Source organism: Hylobates moloch, unplaced genomic scaffold, assembly GCF_009828535.3.
Source record: "Hylobates moloch isolate HMO894 unplaced genomic scaffold, HMol_V3 SCAFFOLD_16, whole genome shotgun sequence".
In the NCBI taxonomy this organism is placed as follows: Eukaryota; Metazoa; Chordata; class Mammalia; order Primates; family Hylobatidae; genus Hylobates; species Hylobates moloch.
The window spans coordinates 30,332,266-30,358,891 of NW_026652291.1; the positions used below are offsets into that span (position 1 = coordinate 30,332,266).

A 26,626-nucleotide genomic window follows, 5' to 3' on the forward strand; every position below is an offset into this window, starting at 1 on the left:
TCACTAGTGTAGGACTCACTCATCTTCTTGTTTAATTTTAAATCTCCAGACCTCATTAATTGAGAGTCTAACTTGTTCTAGGCAATATTCTACACAGAGAAAATTAAAAAGATTTGATCCCTTTCCCTTCAAAGTTTACTCTCTGAATTAGAAGTTGACTATGCTATAATTGCCAAGGGCATGTGACACTGTGCAATGTCCCAGCTTTGTTTTGTTTTGAGATGGGGTCTTGCTTTGTTGTCGAGGCTGCTCTTGAACTCCTGGCCTCAAGCAATCCTCCCACTTCAGCCTCCCAAAGTGCTGGGATTATAGGAATGAGCCACCATGCCCAGCCTGTCTCAGCTTACTTTGATGGTAGATTTTGCTGCCTCTAAACAGTCATTTAGCCAAACCGATTTGAAAGTAGAGTGCTACTAACAGCTAAAATGGAGGTTTCTTTCTTAACATGTGAAACCCATTAGAAAAGAACAAGTAGAGAGAAGTATAATGTGTTTCCCCCCCAACACCCATCCCTACCCTGTAAAGTACATAAAGATCTTTCCTTTATTACACAGTACACCATAGGGAAGGTTTAGGAGACACTGGTGCCTTAACCTTACATACTTGTATTGGTTTTTGGCCAGGATCATGCACCAGGGAGACCAAGGATAGATTTCCATTAATAATACCTTACAGCAAAATTGTATTATCTTTTGTAAGAGTTACCATCTGGGTGATCATGCCCCTCTGACACCAACACATCCTAATAACTCCAGCTTCTACAAAAGCAAGAGTTAACAGGAACTCTGAACATACATGCAGTGACAAGAAGGCACAACCAGATGCAGGCACTTAACTAGCACAAACCACAAGTCAGGCATGCAAGAAGAGAGCTTTAATGGAGCCTGCTCACGACTCTTCAGTGTCTTCACCCATCAATTCTGAGGACAATAACATAAAGCATACCAGCCCAAGGTTGTAATTTAGTGGGAAGCTGGGGCTTCCTTTTGCCTCCTGCTGCTTAGCAGTGGCTCTCTCCTCACAGATTTTAGCTCTGCAGGCAGATCTGGGAGCTGTTTGATTTCTTTCTGCTTTGCATCAAATTCTACTCCCATTTACTGCTGAAGAGAAGCAGAGCTTTCTGAACTATCCCGAAGTTTCCATTGTTGTCTGCTCAACTATAATGCTTCCTTGGAGGTGGAAGACAGTTCTTGATGGTCTTACACTTGGGAATGTGTTGCTCAGCCACCTTGGGAGCAAAGTGGTGGCTACAGTGAGGACACTGAATGTAGTCTGGGTTTTCTGCAGGCAGGATGGAAGGCAAGTGTGAACGGTTTCCACCTTTGGCAGTTACCTGCTGGACCTCTCGAGCCTGGCGGAGCGTATGGATAAAAGATTCATGCTTCTGTCTCCAGTTGCTCTTCTGAGGAGGTTCAGCCTGTAATGTAAAAAGGAGACTGATCATTCAAGTTGGCACCTATCTCCTTCCTGAGTGTCTTTTAGAATAACAGTAAGAAAATGAAAAGGGTACTAATCTGCAAGGTCAAAGAGAACAGGAAAGGAGCAACAGTGGTAACTGACTTGCCAGTGTTGAGGCAAATCAAGGGCCTGCAAAGGAGGTACTGCTGAGAAGCAAGCCACTTTCCCAACAGAACCCAGAGAGGTTCAGTGCTTGGAAGTACCAGATAGTGGAAAGTAAGGAGGTACAAGACTGAAAACAAGTAGGACCCCACGGCTCCTCCCACCTTATGCCTCCAAGTGTTCAACACCCAAGCACACTCACAGAAGAGCAAGGATTTATTCTCTGGAGAAATTGAACCAGACAGATTTCTGACTCAGGAAATCTAGACAGGTGAAACTGGGTTAATCTTGGGGCTGAAAATGGGGATTAAGTACAAGTGTACATACCAAATTATGGAACTGTCAGCCTCCTTCCCCCACTCAGCCCCCAGAGTACCAAGCATATTGGCATCCTCATAGGAAAAAGAGGGGTTCTCTGGATACACACAGCAGTCCAGAGAAAAGCCTTCAGATACTGACCTTGGGAAACGCTAATTAAAAGACTCACTATTTGGTAACCTTAATATGAAGATCCTTAGTCAGTAAGCCCCACTTAAGCTTAAATATGAAAGGACAGCCAGGAATCATCAGATATTTGCTAAAAGCTCTAACAAGAAAAAGAGCCAAAAAGTCCACAAACAAAAACCTAGGAAGCAGCAACAAGGCAGGTGGCAGAAGAAAACTTTTTTTTAACATGAGACCATAACAACAAAATGAGTATCAGAAGAGATTGTGTCCATAAAACAAGAAGAGTATACTGTGAAAAAAGACAACCAGAGAACCAGAAAGAACTATTATAAATTAAAACTTTGATAGCTAAAAATAAAAATTAAATAGAAGCCGGGCGTGATGGCTCACGCCTGTAATCCCAGCACTTTGGGGGGCCAACGTGGGCAGATCACAAGGTCAGGAAATCAAGACCATCCTGGCTAACACGGTGAAATCCCATCTCTACTCAAAATACACAAAATTAGTTGGGCGTGGTGGCACACGCCTGTAGTCCCAGCTATTCAGGAGGCTGAGGCAGGAGAATTGCTTGAACCCGGGAGGCAGAGCTTGCAGTGAGCCAAGATTGTGCCACTGCACTGCAGCCTGGGCAACAGAGCAAGACCCTGTCTCAAAAAAAAAAAAAAAAAGTTAAATAGAAATGTTGTAAACTAATGTCAAGAAAATTTCTCAGAGTGGGAAAAAAGATCAAGATGGAAAGTAAAAAGAAAAGATTAGAAAATTAGAAAGTTAATCCTGGAAGTCCAACGTGTGACCAGTAAGAGTTCCAGAAGGAACAGAGAAAGCACGAGGAGAAAATTATTGTTTTGTTTTGTTGTTGTTGTTGTTGTTTTTTGAGATGGAGTCCTGCTGTGTCACCCAGGCTGGAGTGCAGTGGTGCAATCTTAGCTCACTGCAACCTCTGCCTCCTGTATTCAAGCAATTCTCCTATCTTGGCCTCCCGAGTAGCTGAGACTACGGGTGTGCACCACCACGCCCGGCTAATTTTTGTATTTTTAGTAGAGATGGGGTTTCACCATATTGTTCAGGCTGGTCTTGAACACCTGAGATCAGGTGACCCACCTGCCTCAGCCTCCCAAAGTGCTGGGATTATAGGCGTGAGCCACAGCACCTGGCGAGGAGAAAATTATTAAGGAAATAAAACAATTAGCATTCCTAGAATTAAAGGTCACACGTTTTGAGATTGAAATGGCTTACCAAGTATCTAGCACAATTATTGTAAAGTTTCAGAATTTCAAAATAAATAGAGAATCCCGTAGCCTTTAAAAAAAAAAAAAAGAGTTCTTGTAATGGAACAGGAATCAAAATGGCATTAGATTTCTCAACAATACACTGGATGCTAAAAGCTAGTGGGAAATACCTTAAAAGTTCTAACAGATAATCATTTTCCTCCTAGAATTCTGTACCTAGCCAAATCATCAAATGGGAGCCTGTTATACAGATAGTGTCATTCATTCCAAGACAATATACCTGCTGTTCACCTTTCTTAGCTTCAGCAAAGGAAGTAATGCAAGAAAAAGGAAGACACGGCCGGCCGGGCGCGGTGGCTCACGCTTGTAATCTCAGCACTTTGGAAGGCCGAGGCGGGCAGATCACGAGGTCAGGAGATTGAGACCACGGTGAAACCCCGTCTCTACTAAAAAATACAAAAAAAAAAAAAAATTAGCCGGGCGTGGTGGCGGGCGCCTGTAGTCCTAGCTACTCGGAGAGGCTGAGGCAGGAGAATGGCGTGAACCCGGGAGGCGGAGCTTGCAGTGAGCCGAGATTGCGCCACTGCACTCCAGCCTGGGCGACAGAGCGAGACTCCGTCTCAAAAAAAAAAAAAAAAAAAAGACACAGGATGCTGGAAACGGGACCCAACAAAGAAGAGAAGCAAAGAGAAGTCCCAAGACAATGAGTTTGCACCAGGCCTAGAGAATAACCAGTCCAGGTTGGAGCAGAAGGGATCAGAGTGGCTGAAGGGAGGTTTTCATAATTAAAAAATCAAACTGATAGATTATGAGAAGTGAGCATTACAAAAACATTAACAGATGTCTGATATCAGATGGATCATTGCGGGGGAAAAAAAGACAGGTATGTAGAAAATGAAATGAAAACATACGTCCATTATTAACTTTAGGTACATGTGGGCAGAGACAGAATTTGTTCACTCAATGAACAGAATTCACATGATCATTACAATGTGAAAGCTAACTTCTTTTAACCAAAAATTGTGATTCAACTACAGTGGAAGGATAAGAGAAGGAGAACAGGAGAGAGGGAATATGAAAGAGAACTTCACTCCCAGCTTCCATAAGAAGTTACCAGGTAGACCAGGCACCGTGGCTCACGCCTGTAATCCCAGCACTCTGGGAGGCCAAGGTGGGCAGATGACTTGAGGTTAGGAGTTCAGGACCAACTTGGCCAACTTGGTGAAACCCTGTCTTACTAAAAATACAAAAATTAGCCGGGCGTGGTGGCACTCGCCTGTAATCCCAGCTACTCAGGAGGCTGAGGCACAATAATTGCTTGAACATGGGAGGTGGAGGTTGCAGTAAGCCAAGATTAAGCCACTGCACTCCAGCCTGGGCGACAGAGACTCTGTCTCAAAAAAAAAAAAAAAAAGTAATGTAGAAAATTGATAAATCAAGAAAATAAGCATATTATTTAGAAATATGGAAAGGCAGACCAGAAGAACCATCTAACAGAACTGAAGGCTGCCTCCGGGGGCTGAATTAGGGGCTCCTATATATATATAGGTCACTCAGTACTACATGTTTTTTAAATGCATGCAAACACTATTAAATTTTTAAAAGAGAAAAAAGACAACTAGCTCTTGGTGATCTGGCATTGTTAATGATGAATAATAGGAAGAGATACTATCAAAGGAAAAGAAAGGATCCTTCTGGAAAGTCTCTTGCTGAAACAGACAAGAAGGCAAGAGAGTATTAGCAATGGTATCCAGGAAACTTTAAAAGAATTCGAAGGCCGGGCACGGTGGCTCATGCAGGTAATCCCAACATTTTGGGAGGCCGAGGTGTGTGGATCACAAGGTCAGAAGTTCAAGACCAGCCTGGGCAAGATGGTGAAACCCCATCTCTACTAAACATACAAAAACTAGCTGGGTGTGGTGGCGGGCACCTGTAATCCCAGCTACTCAGGAGACTGAGGCAGAGAATTGCTTGAACCTGGTAGGTGAAGGCTGCAGTGAGCCGAGATCGCGCTACTGTACTCCAGTCTGGGCAACAGAGTGAGACTTGGTCTCAAAAAAAGAATTTGATCAGGGGAAAGTTCCTCAAGTATATGAGATACTTTAGTAATTTACTTCTTATACTCTAATTCCTATAATTTTATTCTTCATTGTACTGAAACTCTATTCAGTTAACACTTATTAAGCACAAAGCACAAAATATGTTCCCTGTCCTCAAAAATGCTTACAGTCCAGGAGAGAGACGGGGTGCACATCTGCTGGAAGTTACGTGAAGATTAAAGGATACCAGGAAAATCACCTGTTCTTGAGTACTCTAGAGGAATGACAGGAAGGTACAACCACTCAGCTTCCAAAGGCACAGCACTGTGGAATAAGATTTGAGACATTACCAGGGTGGTGCGGGTGCATCTTAGTCTAGGTCCCTTCTGTCTTGGTTTCCTCAATGTGACACATTCCCCCAAACTAGTTGCCATAAAGCTGGAGCATCTGATCTCAGGAACCTAATTATTTTGCTTCACCGTAACTGTATTTACAAATTTAAGAAACACAAGATTCTTTTAGGCTCTGGCCAAAAATAAATCGCTACAGTGGGACACAGAGTGAATTCCCAGTGGATTATTGGGTTGAACTGAAAGAAAACAGGAAAAAACAGTAAGTGGCGATCATATTATTATCTGCAAGAGCAAAATGTTGATTTCTTCTTTGGAAACAATTTCAGGGAGATGATCTCTGAGCATGGATGGGACTTCCTTGTGATTTCCCCAAACTGTACTGAAAGAAAGAACTCTAATTGTAAACAATTTCTTCTAACAACCATCATATAAACGTGAGTTTTTAAAGGCTCCAGCAAATACACAGAAACCGTAAAGTGCCAATGGACAAGAGGTGCCAGCACAGCGGAGGGAGGGTTGGGAAGAAATGAAAGCAGAATGACACTCTCTTATTCTTCTGGAATATTAGAACTAGATGGGGCCTCTGAGATCATATGATCTACGCTTTCCCAAACTTCAATCATCTGCACTTTCACTTTATCCTTACAATTAATATTCGTCTGTAAATTCATGATCCCTGGAAATCAGGGGCTTAATATATTGCTATATTTTCCTAATATAATACTAAATGACTAATAAATTTTTCTAATAAAATACTAAACACTAAAACTACTAAAATAAAGTTTGTCAGCATGCCACGCCTTGAGAAATAACCATTTTATAAACCAAGTGGCACAACCTTGACTTGTCATTCATTTATGAGACAATCTTCTCCAGATATATCCAAATGTGCCTATGAAGTTCACCTAAATTTATCATGTAAGTGTCACGAAACCCTTACTTTTTCCAACCTGGTTTTTCTAAAGTGAGAAATAATTGGCAAGGGCATGGTTTGTAAGATAACCAGAAAGAAAGTCCTTTTTACCTTCAAGGTGTTTACATTCTAAATGGCAGAAAAAGAATTCCAAACTTAATTGTGTTTCATCTATTTACTAAGAAGCTATGTCACCACTGAGCTAATCTTAAAAGAGTAAATAGTTAAAGGAATGGTCACAGATCCTAGTCTTGGGAAGTGGCAGAATACATTGCAAAGAGTGAGGAGTTCTCTCCAGGTGACAAAAGGCTGCATTTTTTTCTTTAGATTTTTTGTGTCTTAAATTTTCTACAGTAAACTTTTATTACTTTTATAATCCAAAGGACACAGATTCTATGTCTAGATTTTTTAGTCATTCCAGCCAAGATTTACATGCTGACTCTGCGACTTAAAGCTGTTTGTGACCTCAAGCAAGTTACTTAGCCTGTCCAAGTCTTGATTTTTGAACTGATACAATGAGAGATAATGCGAGGATCACATGAAAAGCTCCCATCACAATGCTGGCATACAGTAGTAATCAAGAAATGTTAATTCTAGACATCAATTCTTCCTACATGACACATGAATTTTCCCTAAGGAAAACTGATGATGACAAAACAGACCCCTACAATGATCGCCACACCAAGTCACATCCATAAGGCTCTTGTTACCTGGGCTGAAGCTGGCCCCTTCCAGTTCAAGTACTGCTCTAGTTCTGTGCCCTTAGCCCGGGCCCTGGAAGAGTCAAACACTTTCCTCTTGGAACCCTGTATCCTGCTGCAGATGTTGGAGTGTCTCTCCAGCCTGAACAAGAGGAATTTGCGCCAACAGTGGCTGCACTCACCCATCTGTGGCTCTTCAATGGAGCCGCTGGAATCTGAGGAGTATGGTGCCATGGACAGGCTGGAATTTCTGGCGGATCCCTGCAAAGCACCACCTGGTGTTTCTGAAGGCGGGGAGAACTTCTCCATCGACGGCTCTGAGACTCGGTCTCGAATTTTGTTATTGCTTGCTACCAGCCTTTCCCTTTTGAGCCTCTGGATTCTATAATCAGGGAGCTGGAATGGACTTGAATTTTGTTGAGACCGTCCCCAAGTTTCATCCTCTCTCCTGTGTCTACTACATTCTTCCTCAAACTCAAATTCTGGGGAGAAGATAGGTTTGTACATGGTGTTGCTGTTATTACCTTGGGGAGTATAATTTTCTGTAGCTCTCTGTTTTCATTTTCCTTGGCCTGTTCCTTTTGCGTCTGGATCCTTCTGAGTTCCTCCTCTGTCTTCTTCAGCTCTCCCCTCAGGAGAATCTGCTTTCTTCGGATTTCCTCCTCTAAGCTCTCCCCTGCAGCTTCTAGTCTTCGGATCTGCACCCACTCCATCCTGTCAAAGTTTGCCACGGCCTTCTCCGCCTGCATGGCAGCAAGAACAGTACCAGCCACAGAAAAGTTGACCTGGTTCCTCACACCAAAGTTCCTGGATGAAAACTCTCTCGGCTCAGGGGGCCTTGGGTAGACATTATGGTCCCCATCAGTGCCAGCCTCACCTGTACTGCACGACTTCCTGTGGACCACGGGTTTCAGTGGGTACGCCCGGTCCACTCCAACTCGTTTCTTTGTAAAGGGGATAAAGTCCTGGTTATTGGCTTTGGGATACCAGGATTGAAGGCCTGACGAGTAAAACAAACCATTTCCTTGGCCCTGGGAATCACTTTCTGGATCTTGCTGGCTGATTCCAGTACAGTGGGGATAGGAGTAGCTCCGGGCTTTTGTGTGGGTGTTCCATTTGGGGTGAGTATAGACTTTATCCAGAGTCAACTCTTTGTTGCTCAAAAGCTGCTTCTGGAAATTGTTCCTCAGGTGCCCCTTCAAGGACTGCTAGGAAGAGTCACCTTGTTCGTAAGAGTCTTGCTTGGCTGAGTGGGGCCCTGGAGCTTCTGTTGTATTATGTGGGAGCATAACGCACACAGGCAGATGTGACGCCAACCGCTGGAGACCAGCCATTCAGGGCCTGGACTGACGCCTAGGAGAGATTTAAACCAGATACACGGGAAGAGTTTGTCTGAGGTTCACTCTCGGCTGCTAAAGCAAACTATTTCTACATTTGCCCTGCCCACATTTCCTTAAACTTTTCTGGGGACAGTGGTGCTGGATCTGCCAAAGCTTCCCTTCAAAAACCATTTGGTGAGTGATTATGCACAAGACACTGTGCTAGGCCCTGAGGGTAGAAAAACGAAGGTGCTACAGCTGTTCCTGCCACCTAGCTTTCCTTCCCTCCAGCACCAGCCTCTGCCACGCACAGTATACTCTATAGTAGGTGGAAAGAGCATCGGATTGAAAGTCAGCTTCTAAGCCTGTAACAGGACAAGCGACTTCTCCCTTGCTGGCCCCCGTTTCTTCACCTGTAAACTGAAGGGTTCCCTCCGAGTCCAGCCTCACCATTTTACAGGTGAGAAAGCTGTGGCCCCGAGGTAGTGACTGGCACAAAGAACTCTCAGGGCTTCCCTTCTGCTGGAACTGTGCTTGATTCCAAAGAGCACAAAAGCTGCTAGGGCCTGGAGCAGGTGCCTGGTTGTCAAACCCTCATCCCAGGAGTCCCCGTGGCGCAGACGGTAAAAGTTTTGTAACCTGAGCGTTGAGGGCCACCTGACCTGACCGCGGCCGGTTTTAGATCCTTAAGGCTGAAGTCACGTTCTGTACCGAAGGGTCAACTGGGGCGCCCCCACTGCGGACTCCACCTCTGGGGACAAGTCCTCTCGCTCTCCTGCCCTTCGGTCCCTTAGGAGGTGGAGGTGCTGACCCCAAGTCTCCCCCTCTTCTGCGTACCGGAGGCACGCAGGCACCGCTCCTGCTCAGGGAAACCCCAGGGCCTAGTTTTCCATACCTGACCTCCCCCTCAACCGACAGCCGCGCAGGCGCTCTCAGCTGGCTTCTGTTATTCCCGGTGCCTGGAGACCGAGTCACTGGCGCGCCAAGCTCCGCCCCTCGCCGCGAAATCCTCGGGGAGACGCGCGCAGGCGCAGTGCACCAGCGACCCGGGGCGACCTGGGGTGGGGGTGCGGTCAGCCCAAGGTCACTTGACCCAGTCAGTCTCCGGCCAACTCTGCAGCTCGGTCCAGCCCTGCCCTTGGGGAGCCGGGGAGGGGGGGAGAGGCTTTTCTGGGGCTCCTTCAAAGAAGAACTTGTACTTTTCTGAGAACGACGCTCCCAGACCTTGGGGTGTGCCCTTCTCTGGCAAAGGGCGGAGGCCCTGGCTGTGCCTCCGCGTGCTTCCGCCGCAGGATGCCGGCGTCCGCCCGCCCGGCGGGAGCGGGGCTGCTGCTGGCCTTTCTCGGCGCGCTCGGCTGCGCTGGGCGGGCCCCAGGTATGGCTGCACGCGCGCACTCTCTGCTTGTCCTCGCCAAGGCTTTGGAACTTGCTGCCAACGTTTTTGCTACGCAGTATCTTTCCAGGGTAGTTTTTGTGGCCAATCTAATTATTTTGATATTATAATGTTTTACTCTCACGTCGTAATTCTAGCCGTCTCTACTTAGGGCCCAGGAATGACTCAGCCAAATGTAATGATAATAAAGTTAACTACCAGATCGAAAATAATCAGTATAACCTGGTTTCAACAGTAAATGATACTCTAACTTGCTGACATCAAAAGAACGTTTATTTTTCTTCTTCACTTTAGTTCATCAGTGTAAGCCGTTTGGAACAGGCAGTTCGCTTTTTCCCTGTAACTACTCAATTCATGCACATGGAAAATAATGTATTCGCAGTCGTCAGTGTTAATACTTAAACATGTCATATTACAGCTGTTACCCGTTACAAGGAAATTCCTTGGTGGACCCTCCAGATCAATCTTTTTTTTTTTTTTTTAATTCCTTGTTTTCATCCCTAGTTGACTCTACCGCCTCTCCATATATGCAGCTCCAGACGTTTCCCACTCCACTCAGGGTCCCGATTATCAACTCCCACAGCTTCCCTCAGCAGAATTTACCGGCTTTCTCTTTCTCTCTCTCTCTCTCTGTATGTCTGTCTCTTTCTTCCTCCTCTCCCTCTCTCCTCTGTCTCTGTCTCTGTCTCCCTCTCTCCTCTCTCCTCTCTCTCTCTCCTTCCCTCTCCTCTGTGAGAAAGAAGGGCGACTTTCCATGGGTTCTCTTGAATTAGTCCTTCTGAGTACTCTCCGGGAATTGACTCCATCACTTTATCCCTGCGTTTTTGTTTTGTTTTGTTTTCTGTTTTGTTGGTTTTGGGGGGTTTTTTTGTTTGTTTTTTGTTTTTTGAGACGGAATCTCACCCTGTTGCCCAGGCTGGAGTGCAGTGGTGCAATCTCAGCTCACTGCTACCTCCGCCTCCTGGGTTCAAGTGATTCTCCTCCCTCAGCCTTCCGAGTAGCTGAGATTACAGGCGTCTGCCACTACACCTGGCTAATTTTTTGTATTTTTAGTAGAGACGGAGTTTCACCATGTTGGCCAGGCTGGTCTTGAACTCCTGACCCCAGGTGTTCTGCCTGTCTCGGCCTTCCAAAGTGCTGGGATTACAAGCATGAGCCACCGGGCCTGGCCTTTGTTTGTTTTTGAGACAGGGCCTCACTCTGTCGCCCAGGCTGGAGTGCAGTGGCACAATCACTGCTCACTGCAGCCTCGACTTCCACAGCTCAAGCGATCTTCCCACCTCAGCCTCCCGAGTAGCTGGGACTACAGGTGTGTGCCCCCCACACCCAGCTTACTTTTTTTTTTTTCTGTAGAGACAGGGTCTCCCTTTGTTACCCAGGCTGGTCTCAAACTCCTGGAGTCAAAAGAGATCCTCCCGCCTCAGTCTCACAAAGTACTGAGATCATAGACGTGAGCCACGGCACCCTGTCTGCATCTTGTTAACTTCAAGTTATACCTCTCCATAAACTCCGTCTCTTTGGTTTTAAAATATACTGAACTTTCCCCTGCAAAACAAACCTTACTTCCCTTGACCTAACTTTCATATTGTGTTCCCATTCATTTCTCCTCTTCTCCACAAGACTTCTTAATGGAAATCTCCACATTGCTGCCCACATATCCTCATCTCCCCGTCATTGTCCAGTTCATTGTGGCCTGGCTTCTACTTTCTTCACTTTATTTAACTACAAAGCTACCAGTGACTTTCCAAAGACAAAAGCTTCATTTTTTCAGCCTACTCATGTGACATTATTGATTATCCACCCACTTAGAACGCTCTTCTCAGTTCTCCTGTGCTCTCTTGGTTTCTTCTTTCATGTTCTTGCTCCATCTTCTTCCAAGTCTCTGGCATTTATCTTTTCCCCATCTACCCCCTAAATTTAAGTGTTTTCTGAAGCCCTCTTATTTCTTACATATATATGTATTTCCAGACATTCTGTTCTTTAATGATTTCAACCAAATGCCGAAATTTCAGGTTTCATCTGTGTTTAAATGACAGCCAGCTTAGCTTTAGTCTTTCTCATTCGTTACAGACTCAAATTTCAGGACTGCCCATTTGACACCTCCACAAGATTGTTCCTTAGGAACCTCAAATTCTGTAAGACAACATAAACTTGTGATCCTCTCGCATTCTCAAATCTGCCTCTCCAGTGTGCCCTTGCATGCTCACAGTTGATCAGTCTTCCATGCTTCCCTCTTTGTTGCCTCTTCTAGCTAATCACAAGTTTTATTGAGTTTTCTTCCTTTTTTTCTTTGAGACAGTCTTGCTCTGTCATCCAGGCGGGGGTGGAGTGGCACGATCTCAGCTCACTGCAACCTCTGCCTCTCAGGTTCAAGCAATCCTCCTGCCTTGGCCTCCCTAGTAGCTGGGACTACAGGTGCGCACCACCACGCCCAACTAATTTTTGTATTTTTAGTAGAGATGGGATTTCACTGGTCTCGAACTCCTGACCTCAGGTGATCCACCTACCTTAGCCTCCCAAAGTGTTGGGATTACAAACGTGAGCCATCACGCCTAGCCTATTGAGTTTACTTCTGCAATGTCTCTCATATATGACTCTTCCTTTACATTTCTGCTGCCCCAGGTGAGTTTTTCCTCACTTCTCCTTGGGATGGCATAGCCCTCCTAACTTCTGCTCTTGCCTTCAGTATCTGCCCTTCAAACCCATCCTTCATGCTGCAGCCAAAATAATCAGTCTAAATATTTCTCCACCCCCCCAGCTTTATTAAAATATAATTGACAAGTAAAAATTATATCTATATTTGCAGTGTACAAAGTGATGTTTTGATACATGTATGCATTGTGCAGTGATTAAATCAAGCTAATTACTAAATGCTTCTGATCCTACCATTTCCCTCCCTTGTAGCTTCTTCTTTACCTATAGAATAAAGTTGAAATGCATAATTTAGCATGACATCTCTACCTCCCAGATTAGGTCCAGCCTACCTTTTCAGTTTTGCCTCCCCTTAATAAGCCAGAGTTCAACCCAGTGAGTCTCATCCCTGGCTGTGTGTTAAGACTACTTGGAAAGCAATATCTAGGGGTGAGGCCTGAGGATTAACATTTTTAAAGCTTCCCCAAAGATCCTGATGCACAAACAGGGTAGCAAACCCCTGGTCTAGCTACAACTGGCTACTTGTACTTCTTCATCTCCATGGTACTACCTTACTGTAAGCTCCACATACTGGGAGCTAGTAGAGCATATCATTCATGGGAGTTGACTCTGGAACCAAATCCCAGCTCCATCACTTACTAGTTGTGTGACCTTGGATTAAATGCTGTTTCCTCCAAGAACTCTTTCCCAGTCTTCCCAATCAGAATTAATTTGTTTGCTCCTTTGTAATATTTTCTGTCCTTGTTATAGCACAGGGCTGGTTCCTGATGAGCTCTCAATGGATTTTCATGGAATTAAATTATCATGCCGTACATTTTATTGTCATTATTTGCATGCATTTGTGCCCCTACACTAAATTAAAAACTCTTTGAGGGCAAAGATTATATACCATTCATCTTTGTATATCCTAGAGTGCCCCATACATATTAGACACTCAGTAAGTTTTGAATTCTATAGAGAAACTATTTTTTAAATGAATTTTAGAGAAAGAAATACCATTAGCGAGATACTCTATTTAGAGTTATTTTCAAATATTGCCAAGTACAACATTCAATCCAGCTTGTTCACCACCAACCCCCCACTTCTCAGCACTAAGGTTGTATGATTCTCTAGGATATAGATCTTCACTCTGTAGCGGGGAACTAGCAGAATGATGAATTTCCATGCCTACTGTCACAAACCCATATCTCATTGTCAAGTCTGCCAACCTGGCATATTCACATAAGGAGTCTTACGTTATGAAGAGGTGTAATGTATACAGTCAATCCACAGAGGATCAATAAACACCACAGTTTTCCTTCACACACATTATGAATCATAAGGGTAGCTGGATTCAAATGTTTACACATCAACTCTAATTTTAACCATCTTCATCTACATCCCCTTTGACAATTCCCTGTTCCCAAAATAAATTCGTGTAGTTTGGCCATTTGGCTTAGATTGACTGATTCAACCATAATTCTGGAGCCATGAGTTATTTTGCTTGTGCTCTTGCTTTATTTTAGTTAGTCGGTTATTTGTTCAAGCATTATTTGACATTTTCTTAGTAAAGGAGACCGGTGAGTAGCTTCCAGAAGCCCACAAGCAGACATAACCTCCATTGGGACTTCCTGTGCACTTATGCCCCTGTAATCCCCTATTCCAGATTAGTTATGACCCAAACTTTAAGGAGAACTGAATGAAAAAGGACAGAAAGGTTAAATGTATCCTACTCAACATATTTATGATGTTTATTTTTTATTTTATTTATTCGTTTATTTATTTGAGACAGATTCTCCCTCTTTTGCCCAGGCTGGAGTGCGGTGTTGCAATCTCGGCTCACTGCAGCCTCCACCTCCCAGGTTCAAGCGATTCTCCTGCCTCAGCCTCCCGAGTAGCTGGGATTACAGGCGCCCACCACCATGCCCGGCCAATTTTTGTATTTTTGGTAGAAACGGGGTTTCACCATGTTGGCCAGGCTGGTCTCGAACTCCTGACCTCAAGTGATTCGCCCGTGTCGGCATCCCAAAGTGCTGAGATTACAAGCTATTTATGATGTTTAATGTGTACTGTTTGTCTCTCACCTCCAGAATTAAGCTCCTCAGGACAGGGATCCTCAGAACATTGTTCACTAATGTTTGCCAGGTCACCCAGAACAGGTGCCTAGCACACAGTAGCTGTCAGTCAGTATTTAATTGAATGATTGAATGTATCCCAATGTACTTCTTCGTCTATGCCTTTCTCCCCATGAGAAAATGAGAAGAGGGGTGCGCTTGTTGACTGAGATTGGATGAGGGCTAGGTTTGTGGAGGCCCAGCCGAGCTCCTGGACAGATTCCCAACCCAAAGCTTTTGGGTTGCCGGACAACCGCGTCCTGAAATCCCACCTTCTGGGAGGGCCCGGGCCGAAGCGCCGTCTCTGATTGGTCAGCTGGAGGTGATGATCATGAGAGACAGCGAAGGAGCAGCTACACACTAAACTTCCGGGCGCGGAGGTTTGCGCGCCTTGGTGAGCCGTTGGCTTGGTGGTCCCGGAGTGATCCCGGCGGCCGGTGGGGAAGACAAGGAGGGTGAGCCGCCAGGGGCCGCCGGGGGTGCTTGTCAGGTCGATTAGCCCTAAAATGTTAGTAGCAGGGGATTCTGGGTGTTAGTAGCAGGGAATTCTGGTAGTGAGGGAGCGGGACCGGGCATGGATGTAAGGAGGTCATCGGTCAGCAGGTTATTTCCCCAGAAGAGGCTTCAGCGGGCAGCTGCTATCCGAAGCCCCCTCTCCCGACGTCTGGTTCTTCCTTCACACACACCTTATCACATCCACTCACGATTCCATTTCCAGGACCTTGAGGTCGGGGAGAAGTCGCAGTGGTTAAGGATGGACAGGGGTGCGTGTGGCCCTTTCTGACTCAGGCTTGCGGGTCCTGGAATAATAGCCCTTCACTCTTCTGCTTTCCTGGTTTCTGACAGGTTTGAGCATGGCAGAAGGAAACACTCTGATATCAGTGGATTATGAAATTTTTGGGAAGGTGCAAGGGGTGTTTTTCCGCAAGCATACTCAGGTATGTGGCCTGCAGGCTTTGGGGTGGTAACCTAGGTTGTGGGCATAGGAACAAGGGACATGTTCTTGACAAATGTGAACTGGAAGCCTCTGGCTATTTGGTAGCTGCATGGCAAAGAGGTAGTTTGTAGAGCAATGAGTATGAAAATGCTGTGCAATCGGTAAAACATGGTGTAAATGGAAGATTATCCTGCTGTTACTATTAGTGGTGCCTGAGCATCTAGACACACATATTAATGAGCTTCTCTCTTCCAAGGGAAATAGAGGGCTTCCCCAGTTCTCGCTGTTGTGGCATCATCAAACCAAGTTAGATTTCTTATAGAAAGGCTAACATAGATTGAAGAGATGGCATTTAGATGACCTAATGTCATGTATATAACATATATAAATGCTTCCTCTGCAGCTGCTGCACTTTCTTCAGACCTCTTTCTCCAAGCTTCCCTCAATTCTCCACTTAATTCCTTTCTGTTCTTTTTTAGTTTTGAAAGAACATTTACCTTTTCCAGCTGACGTTTTTCTTATTAAAAACTCTTTATCCATTCCAGAATAGGTGATGGGAACACTGAATGTGGAGCCTGGTATTCTTCCTAGAGCAATAAAGGAGTATTTGAGGGGATGGACAAACTGTTGGCAGCCTCTACCTCTGCTTTTTTTTTTTTTTGAGACGGAGTCTTGCTCTGTCACCCAGGCTGGAGTGCAGTGGCACAATCTCGGCTCACTGCAACCTCTGCCTCCCGGGTTCACGCCATTCTCCTGCCTCAGCCTCCGGAGTAGCTGGGACTACAGGGGCCCGCCATCACGCCCGGCTAATTTTTTTTGTATTTTTATTAGAGACGGGGTTTCACCGTGGTCTCGATCTCTTGACCTCGTGATCCGCCCGCCTCGGCCTCCCAAAGTGCTGGGATTACAAGCGTGAGCCACCGCGCCCGGCCTTACCTCTGCTTTAATGTGGCTAATCTTCCCTCAACAGGCACACACAAATGCAAGCTCAATTTACCCTCTGCCTTCTGTAGGTATTGGCTATTGCCTTCCCAGTGTGTCTCTAATCCCACAGATAATGAGTTAGGACTGCAGAACTTTTTTTTTTTTTTTTTTTTGTATTTTTAGTAGAGACGGGGTTTCACCATCTTGGTCAGGCTGGTCTTGAACTCCTGGCCTCGTGATCCATCTGCCTCAGCCTCCCCAAGTGCTGGGATTACAGGTGTGAGCCACTGCGCCCGGCCAGGACTGCAGAACTTCTTAAGTGTCTCATTCCTGGGACTGTGGTACTTAAAATTCAAATTCTAACCTGGAAGGAATCTTTGAAATATGAATGTGAATTGTCAATACCTGTTTTCCTTTTTCTTTTTTTTTCTGAAGCATGGTGGCACAGTCACAGCTCATTGCAGCCTTAACCTCCCAGGCTCAAATGATCCTCCTTCCTCAGCCTCCTAAGCAGCTGGGACCACAGGTGCATGCCGCCACACCCAGCTTTTTTTTTTTCTTTTAATAGAGAGCTATGTTGCCCAGGCTGGTCTCAAACTCCCCGGCTCAAGTGATCCCTCTGCCTCAGCCTCCCAGTGTGCTGGGATTACAGGCATGAGTGACCATACCCAGCCAATACCTCTTTTTCTTTTCTTTTCTCTTTTTTTTTTTTTTTTTTTTGAGACAGAGTTTCACTCTTGTTGCCCAGGCTGGAGTGCAATGGTGCAATCTCAGCTCACCGCAACCTCCGCCTCCCAGGTTCAAGCGTTTCTCCTACTTCAGCCTCCCAAGTAGCTGAGATTACAGGCATGTGCCACCATGCCCCGCTAATTTTGTATTTTTAGTAGAGACAGGGTTTCTCCGTGTTGGTCAGGCTGGTCTTGAACTCCCAACCTCAGGTGATCCGCCCACCTCGGCCTCCCAAAGTGTTGGGATTACAGGCGTGAGCCACTGTGCCCGGCCAATACCTCTTTTTTTAATTATTCAAAAATCATTTCTTCCCATCTGACACTCAAATAGGAAATGACTGTTGAAAACAGAATGCTGAAACTCATAGCAAGAGCTGTGTTCCAATTAGCTTTGCTACCAATTATGCAGGTAAGTTCCTGTAAATTAAGGTGATTGAGATAACAGCTTCAAAGGTTAGTCAAAGTTGTTGAGGGAAAAGGGCCAGATAGTGGTATATATAGCCCATCTTTCTCTCTCTGCCCCTCTCCCCAGTTTAAAGAGAGAATAACAGAATGCAGAAAAACAAATATTGATTGGAAAACTGCATATAAAATGACATCTTTTTTTTCTTAATTAGGCTTGTAGCTTATTCTTTACTATTTATAATCATTTAAATATATACGTTCATTTGAACGGTTGTTTTGCTGCGATCTGTTTGCTGTTGATATTATCTAGCCTCTTATTTAAATTCCTTCATTTCTAGAGAAGTGGCAAATAATAATTCAGGGACTTTTAAAAACTTGGAATATAATTTACATCCCATGAAACCCATCCTCCTAAAGTGTATAATTTGGTGATTTTTAGTATATTCACAAAGTTTTGCACTAATTCCAGAACACTTTCATCATCCCAAAAAGAAACCCCCTACCTAGGTTAGCACTCACTCCTCGTCCCCTGAGCCCCTGGCAACCACTAACCTACTTTCTGTCTCTATGAATTTGCCTATTCTAGATTTTTGTTGTTGTTGCTGAGACAGTCTCAACTCTGCCTCACTCTGTTACCCAGGCTGGAGTGCAGTGGCGTGATCTCGGCTCACTGCAACCTCTGCCTCCTGGGTTCAAGTGATTCTTCTCCCTCAGCATCCCAGGTAGCCAGGATTACAGGTATGCACCACCACACCTAGTTACTTTTTGTATTTTTAGTAGAGACAGGGTTTCACCATGTTGGCCAGGCTGGTCTTGAACTCCTGACCTCAGGTGATCCACCTACCTCAGCCTCCCAAAGTGCTGGGAATACACGCATGAGCCACCATGTTTGGCCTATTCTTGATATTTAATATAAATGGAATCATACAAATGTGGCCTTTTTTTGTGACTGGCTCCTTTCACTTAACATATTGTTTTCAAGGTTTATCTACACTGTAGCATGTATTAGTATCCTATTCCTTTTTATGGCTGAATAATATCCCATTGTATGGATATACCACATTTTATTTATCCATTCATCAATTGATGGAAATTTGGGTTTCTGATTTTTGGCCATTATGAATAATAGTGCTGTGAACACATATGCACATATTTTTATGTAGACAACGTTTTCAGTTCCATTGAGTATATACATACCTAGGAGTAGATTGCTGGGTCATATGGTAACTTTATATTTAACTTTTTGAGGAACTGCCAAACTTCTCCAAAGTAGCTATACCATTTTATGTTCTCACTGCCAATGTGTGAGAATTCCAGTTTGTCCACATCCTTGCCAACAATGGTTACTGTCTTTTATGTTAGCCATCCTAGTGGGTATGAGGTAATATCTCATTGTGGTTGTTTGTTTTTCAGGTATTAATGAATTTAAAAGGATTTAAATCATACAAGGAATGTTCTCCAACTACAGTGGAACTAAACCATATAAAAAAAATTAAAAAGATAACTGGAAAATCCCAAAATATTTGGAAACCATATAGCACACTTCTAAAATTGTGGTAGAAAACATGTAACATACAAATTACTGTTTTAACCATTTTTAAATGTACAATTCAGTGGTCTTAAGTACATTCACATTGTTCTGTTTATCTACAGAACGCTTTTCATCTTGCAAAAATGAAACTCTGTATTCATTAAACACTAACTCCCCATTTTCTCCTTCCCCCATGCCCCTGACAATCATAAATCTACATTCTATTAATTCAACTACTCTAGTTACCTCATATAAGTGGAATTTTACAGTATTTGTCCTTTTGTGGCTGGCTTATTTCACTTAGCGTAATATCCTCAAGGTTCATCTGTGTTATATCATGAAAGTAAAAACAATTTCCTTTCTTTGTAAGACTGAATAATATCCTGTTGTACGTGTATACTTTCAGTGTGGTTTTGATTTGCCTTCCTAATGACTAATGATGTTGAGCATCTTTTCATGTGCTTACTGGCATAGTTTATGTCTGCTTTGGAGAAATGTCCATTCAAATCTTTTTGCCCATTTTTAGTTATTTGCCTCCTTATTCTTGAGTTGTAAGAATTATTTTTATTCTGGATACTAGTCCCTTATCAGATGTATGATATACAAATATTTCTCCCATTCTGTGGGTTGTCTTTTTAGTTTCTTGATAGTGTCTGTGAAGTACAAAAGTTTTTACTTTTGATGAAGTCAAATAAAATTTATCTGTTCTTTCTTTGCTTGTACTTTTAATGTTATATCTGAGAAATCTTCCTAATCCAAGGTCATGAAGGTTCATGCCTATGTTTTTTGTTTGTTTTGTTTTTGTTTTTTGTAGCGACTGGGTTTCCCCATGTTGCCCAGGCTGGTCCTAACCTCAAGCAATCTGCCCACCTCAGCCTCCCAAAGTGCTGGGATTATAGGTGTGAGCCACCACACCCAGCTGTCATGCCTATGTTTTCTTTTTCTTTCCTTTTTTTTTTAGACAGAGTCTCGCTCTGTGCAGTGGCGCGATCTCGATCTTGGCTCACTGCAACCTTCTGCCTCCAGGGTTCAAGCGATTCTCCTGAATAGCTGGGATTACAGGTGTGCGCTACCACGCCCGGCTAGGTTTTGTATTTTTAGTAGCGACGGGGTTTCGCCATGTTGGTCAGACTGGTCTCGAACTCCTGACCTCGTGATCCGCCCGCCTCAGCCTCCCAAAGTGCTGGGATTACAAACGTAAGCCACCGCACCCAGCCGCCTATGTTTTCTTCAAAGTTTCGTAGTTTACACTCTTAAACTGAGGTCTTTGATCCAGTTTGAGTTAATTTTTATGTGATGTGAGGTAGGAAATCCAGCTTTATTCTTTTGCATATGAATTTCCGGTTGTCCCAGCACCATATGTTGAAGTAAGTATTATTTCCCACATTCATTTGTCATAGCACCCTTTTCAAAAATCAACATAAATGTAAGGGTTTATTTCTGGACTCTCAATACTATTCCATTCATCTGTATGTCTGCCTGCTGTAGTTGAGATGTTTGTCCCCTTCAAATCTCATGTTGAAATTTGATCCCCAGTGTTGAAGGTGGGACATAATGGGAGGTGTTTGAGTCATGGGGCCAGGTCCCTCATGAGTAGATTAATGCTCTTCCTGGGTGGGGGGGAGGGTCAATGAAGTCTTACTCTATTAGTTCCCTGGAGAGCAGGTTGTTATTTTTATTTATTTATTTATTTTGAAACGGAGTCTTGTTCTTGTCGCCCAGGCTAGAGTGCAGTGACACAATCTCGGCTCACTGCAACCTCCGCCTCCAGGGTTCAAGCAATTCTCCTGACTCACCCTCCCAAGTAGCTGGGATTACAGGTACCCGCCACCACACCCAGCTAATTTTTGTATTTTTAGTAGAGACGGGGCTTCACCGTGTTGGCCAGGCTGGTCTCAAACTCCTGATCTCAGGTGATCCGCCCGCCTCGGCCTCCCAAAGTGCTGGGATTACAGGCATGAGCCACCGAGCCTGGTGAGAACTGGTTGTTAAAAAGAGCCTGGTACCCTACCTCTTCCCACCCCTGCCTCACAGTGGAAACAGCCTAAGGCCCTCACCTGATGCCAGTGACAGTCTCATGCTTATACAATCTACAGAATCATGAGCCAAATAAACCTCTTTTCTTTATAAATTACCCAGCCTCAGGTAGTTCTTTTTTTTTTTTTTTTTTTTGAGACGGAGTCTTGCTCTGTTGCCCAGGCTAAAGTGCAGTAGTGCCATCTCGGCTCACTGCAACCTCCACTTCCTGGTCAAGCAATTCTCCTGCCTCAGCCTCCTGAGTAGCTGGGATTACAGGCACCCACCACCACGCCTGGCTAATTTTTGTATTTTTAATAGACGGCGTTTCACCATCTTGGCCAGGCTGATCTCGAACTCCTGACCTCATGATCCCCCCACCTCGGCCTCCCAAAGTGCTGGGATTACGGGTGTGAGCTACCACGCCTGGCCCTCAGGTAGTTCTTTATAGCAACACGAAATGGTCTAAGCCACTATCCTTATGCCAATACCACACTGTCTTAGTTACTGCGGCTTTGTAGTAAGTTTTGAAATTGGGAAGTGTGAATCCTTCAACTTCGTTTTTCCTTTTCAAGATTATTTCTAGCTATCCTGGGTCCCTTATGTTTCCATGTAAATTTTAGTATCAATTTTTCAATTTCTGCAAAAGCAATGGGATTTTGATAGAGATTGAGTTGAATCTGTAGATCAATTGGGTAGTAATATGATCTTAACAATATTAAGTATTCCAATACATCAATAAGGGATGTCTTTCCATTTATTCAGATACTCTTTAATTTCTTTCAAGAATGTTTTGTAGCTTTCCGTATATGTCTTGCAATTCTTTTGTTAAATTTATTCCTAGACACTTTATCTTTTTGATGCTATTATAAATGGAATTGTTTCCTAATTTCATTTTCAGTTTTTCATTGATAGTGTATAGAAATACAATTGATTTTTTTTTTTTTTTTTTTTTTTTTTTGAGACGGAGTCTTTCTCTGTCCCCCAGGCTGGAGTGCGGTGGCGCGATCTCGGCTCACCGCAACCTCCACCTCCTGGATTCACGCCATTCTCCTGCCTCAGCCTCCCGAGTAGCTGGGACCACAGGCGCCCACCAACACGCCCGGCTAATTTTTTTGTATTTTTTAGTAGAGACGGGGTTTCACCGTGTTAGCCAGGATGGTCTCGATCTCCTGACCTCGTGATCCACCCGCCTCGGCCTCCCAAAGTGCTGGGATTACAGGCTTGAGCCACCGCGCCCGGCCACAATTGATTTTTGTATATCAATCTCATATCCTACAACTTTGTGAGACTGTTAATTAGCGCTAGTGTGTGCCTGTGTATGTTCTTAGGACTTTTTGTATACAAGATATGTCATCTGCAGGTAGAGGTAGTTTTGCTTTTTCCTTTCCAATCCAAATGCCTTTTCTTTTTCCTGCTGTGGATAGACCCTCAAGTATAATATTGAGTAGAGTGGTAACAGCAGACATCCTTGTCTTGTTCCTGATCTTAGTGGGAACGTTTTCAATCTTTCACCATTAAGTATGATGTTAGCAGTGGGTTTTTCACAGATTCCCTTTATCAGGTTGAGGAAGTTTCCTTCTGTTCCTAGTTTGTTGAGTGTTTTGATCATAAAAGAGGTATTGGTTTTTGTCAAATGCTTTTTTGCCATCTATTGAGATGATCATATAGCTTTTGTTTTATTAATATGGTGTATTAAATTGATTACTTCTTGTATATTGAACCAACCTTGAAAGAAATCCTAATTTGTCATGGTATACAATTCTTTTTCTATGTTGCCTGATTTGGTTTGCTAGTATTTTGCTGAGGATTTTTGCATCTCTGTTCATAAGAGATATTGGTCTATGATTTTTTGGTTGTTTTTTCTCGTGACAGCTTTGTTTTTTGGGGGTTTCTTTGTTTCTTCTTTTACATTGGTTTTTTTTTTCTCCTTATTTTTCATTTTTATTTTTTAGCTTTAGTTTTAGTATGAGGATAATGCTGGCTTAATAGAATGTGTTGGGAAGTGTTTCCTCTTCTTATTTTTAACCCTTAATTCTTGGTTTGGATCTTCTTCTATTTTTTGGAAGAGTTTGTGAAGGGTTGGTAAAGGATTGTTTTTTAAACATTTGGTAGAATTTACCCATGAAGCCATCTAGTCCTGGGCTTTTTATCTGTGGGAAGTTTTTTGATTAAAAATTCCATCTCTTGGTATAGGTCTATTCAGACTTTCTATTTCTTCTTGATTCAGTTTTGGTTGTTTGTCTTTATAGGTATTAGGTTTCTTTTCATTCAAGTTAATCTAATTTTTTGGCATATAATTGTTCATAGAATTCCCTTATATCCTTTTTATCTTTGTAAGGTTGGTGGTAATGTCTCCTCTTTTATTTCTGATTTTAGTAATTTGAGGCTTTCATCCTTTTTTCTTTATCAGTCTAGCTAAAGGTTGTCAATTTTGTTGATCTTGTCAAAGAGGCAACTTTTGTTTTATTGATTTTCTCTATTCTTCTGCTTTCCATTAATTTCTGCTCTAATCTTTATTTCCTTCTTTCTGCTCATTTTGAATTTAGTCTGCTCTTCTTTTTCTAGTATCCTAAGGTGGAAATCTTAGTTATTGATTTGAAAAGAGTTTCTTTTTAGATTGCAACTAGAGGTGGTGATTACATTCCTTAAAATGTTGTCAGATGATTGTTTAAGCAAAAATATGGTTATGAGGTAGAATTCACTTTTTGGAATTTTCTTAGGGGAGAAAAACCCTGTTTGTGCAATAGATATTCAAAACTGAACATGAGTCAATAACATTATGTCATCATTAAAAAAATAAGAACAGAGTTGAGCACGTAAATGAAACCAGTAGGAAACGCCCATTCGCAACACTGGTCAAATTTTGGAGTGTTCTGTTCAACTCTCATGCCTGTAATCCCAGCACTTTGGGAGGCCGAGGCGGGCGGATCGTGAGGTCAGGAGATCGAGACCATCCTGGCTAACACGGTGAAACCCTGTCTCTACTAAAAATACAAAAAAAATTAGCCGGGAGTGGTTACGGGCGCCTGTGGTCCCAGCTACTGGGGAGGCTGAGGCAGGAGAATAGCGTGAACCTGGGAGGCGGAGCTTGCAGTGAGCTGAGATCGCGCCACTGCACTCCAGCCTAGGCGACAGAGCGAGACTCTGTCTCAAAAAAAACAGAGTTCAGATAAATCACATTGCAAATTTTTAAAGATTTATTTGACTGTGACAACCTCCTGTTTAAAACTGCACATTCTTACAGCTATTTACCATATAAGATAACTCTTTTTTTTTTTTTTTTTTTGAGACGGAGTCTCACTCTTTCACCCAGGCTGGAGTGCAGTGGCGCGATCTCAGCTCACTGCAGGCTCTGCCCCCCGGGGTTCACGCCATTCTCCTGCCTCAGCCTCCCGAGTAGCTGGGACTACAGGCGCCTGCCACCTCGCCCGGCTAATTTTTTGTATTTTTAGTAGAGACGGCGTTTCACCGTGTTAGCCAGGATGGTCTCGATCTCCTGACCTCGTGATCCACCCGCCTCGGCCTCCCAAAGTGCTGGGATTACAGGCGTGAGCCACTGTGCCCTGCCTAAGATAACTCTTAAGAACTGGAGATAGTCAGCTCCCCTGGGTTAATTTGAAGCAGAAGAGGGCAGTTGTTATACTGCCCTGTCAGTCGGATGCGGACTCTTACTCAAAATTCATTCTCAGCATTCTTCTTTTATGGTATCTTCTTTGGCACTTAGCAGTGCATTGGGTAGGCATCTTCTATTTTTCTTCATTCCTTAATTTCCTTTGTATCCCTCAAATGGTTATTTATTTGGCTGGAGTCTGTTTTGTTCATTAAGCACACATGTCTTTGCTTTGAACATGTCTTTGATTTGATGGATACTTAAATTCCTCATCAAACATTTTGTTGCTATGCATAACGTTTTCTTTGGCCAACTCCAGCAATTTCCCACATTTTGACATGCAATCATGTTAACTCCCATTTTCTTTTGTAATCCAACATCTTCTATTTAGATAATTAACAATGCCTTAATATTCTAATCATAGATTTATACAAAAATAAAATTACCTCCAAAACATTGCTACCTTTCCTAAACATTCAGTCTTGCCACAGTTTAATAAAAGGAAAGAACATTACAAAGGATAAGCCACTGTAATGATTAGATGCTTTTTATAAGCCTAAAGGCATTGTGATTATTTAGACAGAAGAGAAGAAAGTCAAGTGAAAACCTGATAGTTATGTAGTCTCATGGTTTGCTGTTGAGAGGCTGATCACCAGCTGCTTTCCTTTTCTAGGAATATAACAAAGTGGGCTTTGGCTACGACATAAAGATGTTGGGTTAGACAGTTTCACTACAGTAAGAACAATGGGATGAGTTGCCCAGGAAATTGTGAAATACTTTCTAATGATCTTTAAAGATATAATGAACACTAATTCATCTCGATTTGTTTAGGTGTGGTCCTGGTTAAAGGCAAAGGGAAGGATCAGATAACTTCATGTTTTTTCCATTTAACATACCCAACAGATTCTTGATTAGGGGAAAGGAAAATGAGCAAGATACAGTCCAGTATTCTAAAAACAATCAGCCTTAGGGGATCATTTCAAAAGCATCTGTTTTGGACTTAAGTCTTTGATACTTAACCAAATTGACTACACACTGAAAAATTCTAGTGCCTGAGTTGTATAGGGTAGAAGAAAGACATTCAGTCAAGTGGCCAGTACTTCATGTGAAGATAAGCAATGAGATCCTTCTTGCTGTCTTTCTTTTGACTGTTGTGGGCAATATCAAATTAGTTTCAGTGGCTTGATTCTAGGCCAAGATTCTGGAAACAGATTGTAGTCTTACCTTGTTTTCTTCAATCTCACTGGATCTGTCTCTCTTTTTACCCCCCTTAGGCTGAGGGTAAAAAGCTGGGATTGGTAGGCTGGGTCCAGAACACTGACCGGGGCACAGTGCAAGGACAATTGCAAGGTCCCATCTCCAAGGTGCGTCATATGCAGGAATGGCTTGAAACAAGAGGAAGTCCCAAATCACACATCGACAAAGCAAACTTCAACAATGAAAAAGTCATCTTAAAGTTGGATTACTCAGACTTCCAAATTGTAAAATAATGGCCTGAATTTAAGTTTTCTAAGATAAACTCAGTGGTTTGGTTTTTATTGTTAATAGAGATAGAACTATTGTGTGTTAATATTAGCATTAGTCAGTAAGTTATTTTAATGTCAGATTTTTGAATGTTATTATATATTACCTGTATGATGGAAGGATTACAACTGTACACTAATCAATAAAAACGTTAGAACCTTCTGCTTAGAGTACTTTTTAAAAATCTTCAGTGAACTTCCTTTTGGGTGAAATAAGAGGTATTTATTTATTCAGTAAATATTTGTAGGA

At 43.2% G+C, this 26,626-nt stretch overlaps 2 protein-coding genes across 7 annotated transcripts; one reads left to right on the plus strand and one right to left on the minus strand.

The window, feature by feature from the left end:
- Window positions 1-852: 852 nt before the first annotated feature.
- On the minus strand, window positions 853-9,706 carry ZC2HC1C (zinc finger C2HC-type containing 1C). Its single transcript, XM_058429877.1, is given in 5 exon segments — window positions 853-1,228; window positions 1,334-1,417; window positions 7,252-7,769; window positions 7,772-8,595; window positions 9,457-9,706. Coding segments are annotated over 4 exon segments (1,482 nt in total). The 5' UTR covers window positions 8,577-8,595; window positions 9,457-9,706; the 3' UTR covers window positions 853-1,153.
- On the plus strand, window positions 8,654-26,561 carry ACYP1 (acylphosphatase 1). 6 transcript variants are annotated; one of them, XM_058429879.1, is made up of 3 exons: window positions 8,654-8,756; window positions 15,546-15,637; window positions 26,128-26,561. In XM_058429879.1, exons 2-3 carry the CDS (start codon window positions 15,554-15,556, stop codon window positions 26,341-26,343), a joined length of 300 nt encoding a protein of 99 aa, XP_058285862.1. In that variant the 5' UTR covers window positions 8,654-8,756; window positions 15,546-15,553; the 3' UTR covers window positions 26,344-26,561. The 6 variants fall into 6 exon arrangements, with proteins under 6 accessions (XP_058285862.1, XP_032035709.1, XP_032035708.1 ...); XM_032179818.2 differs by lacking the exon at window positions 8,654-8,756 and adding an exon at window positions 9,752-9,936; XM_032179817.2 differs by lacking the exon at window positions 8,654-8,756 and adding an exon at window positions 15,053-15,093.
- Window positions 26,562-26,626: the final 65 nt, after the last annotated feature.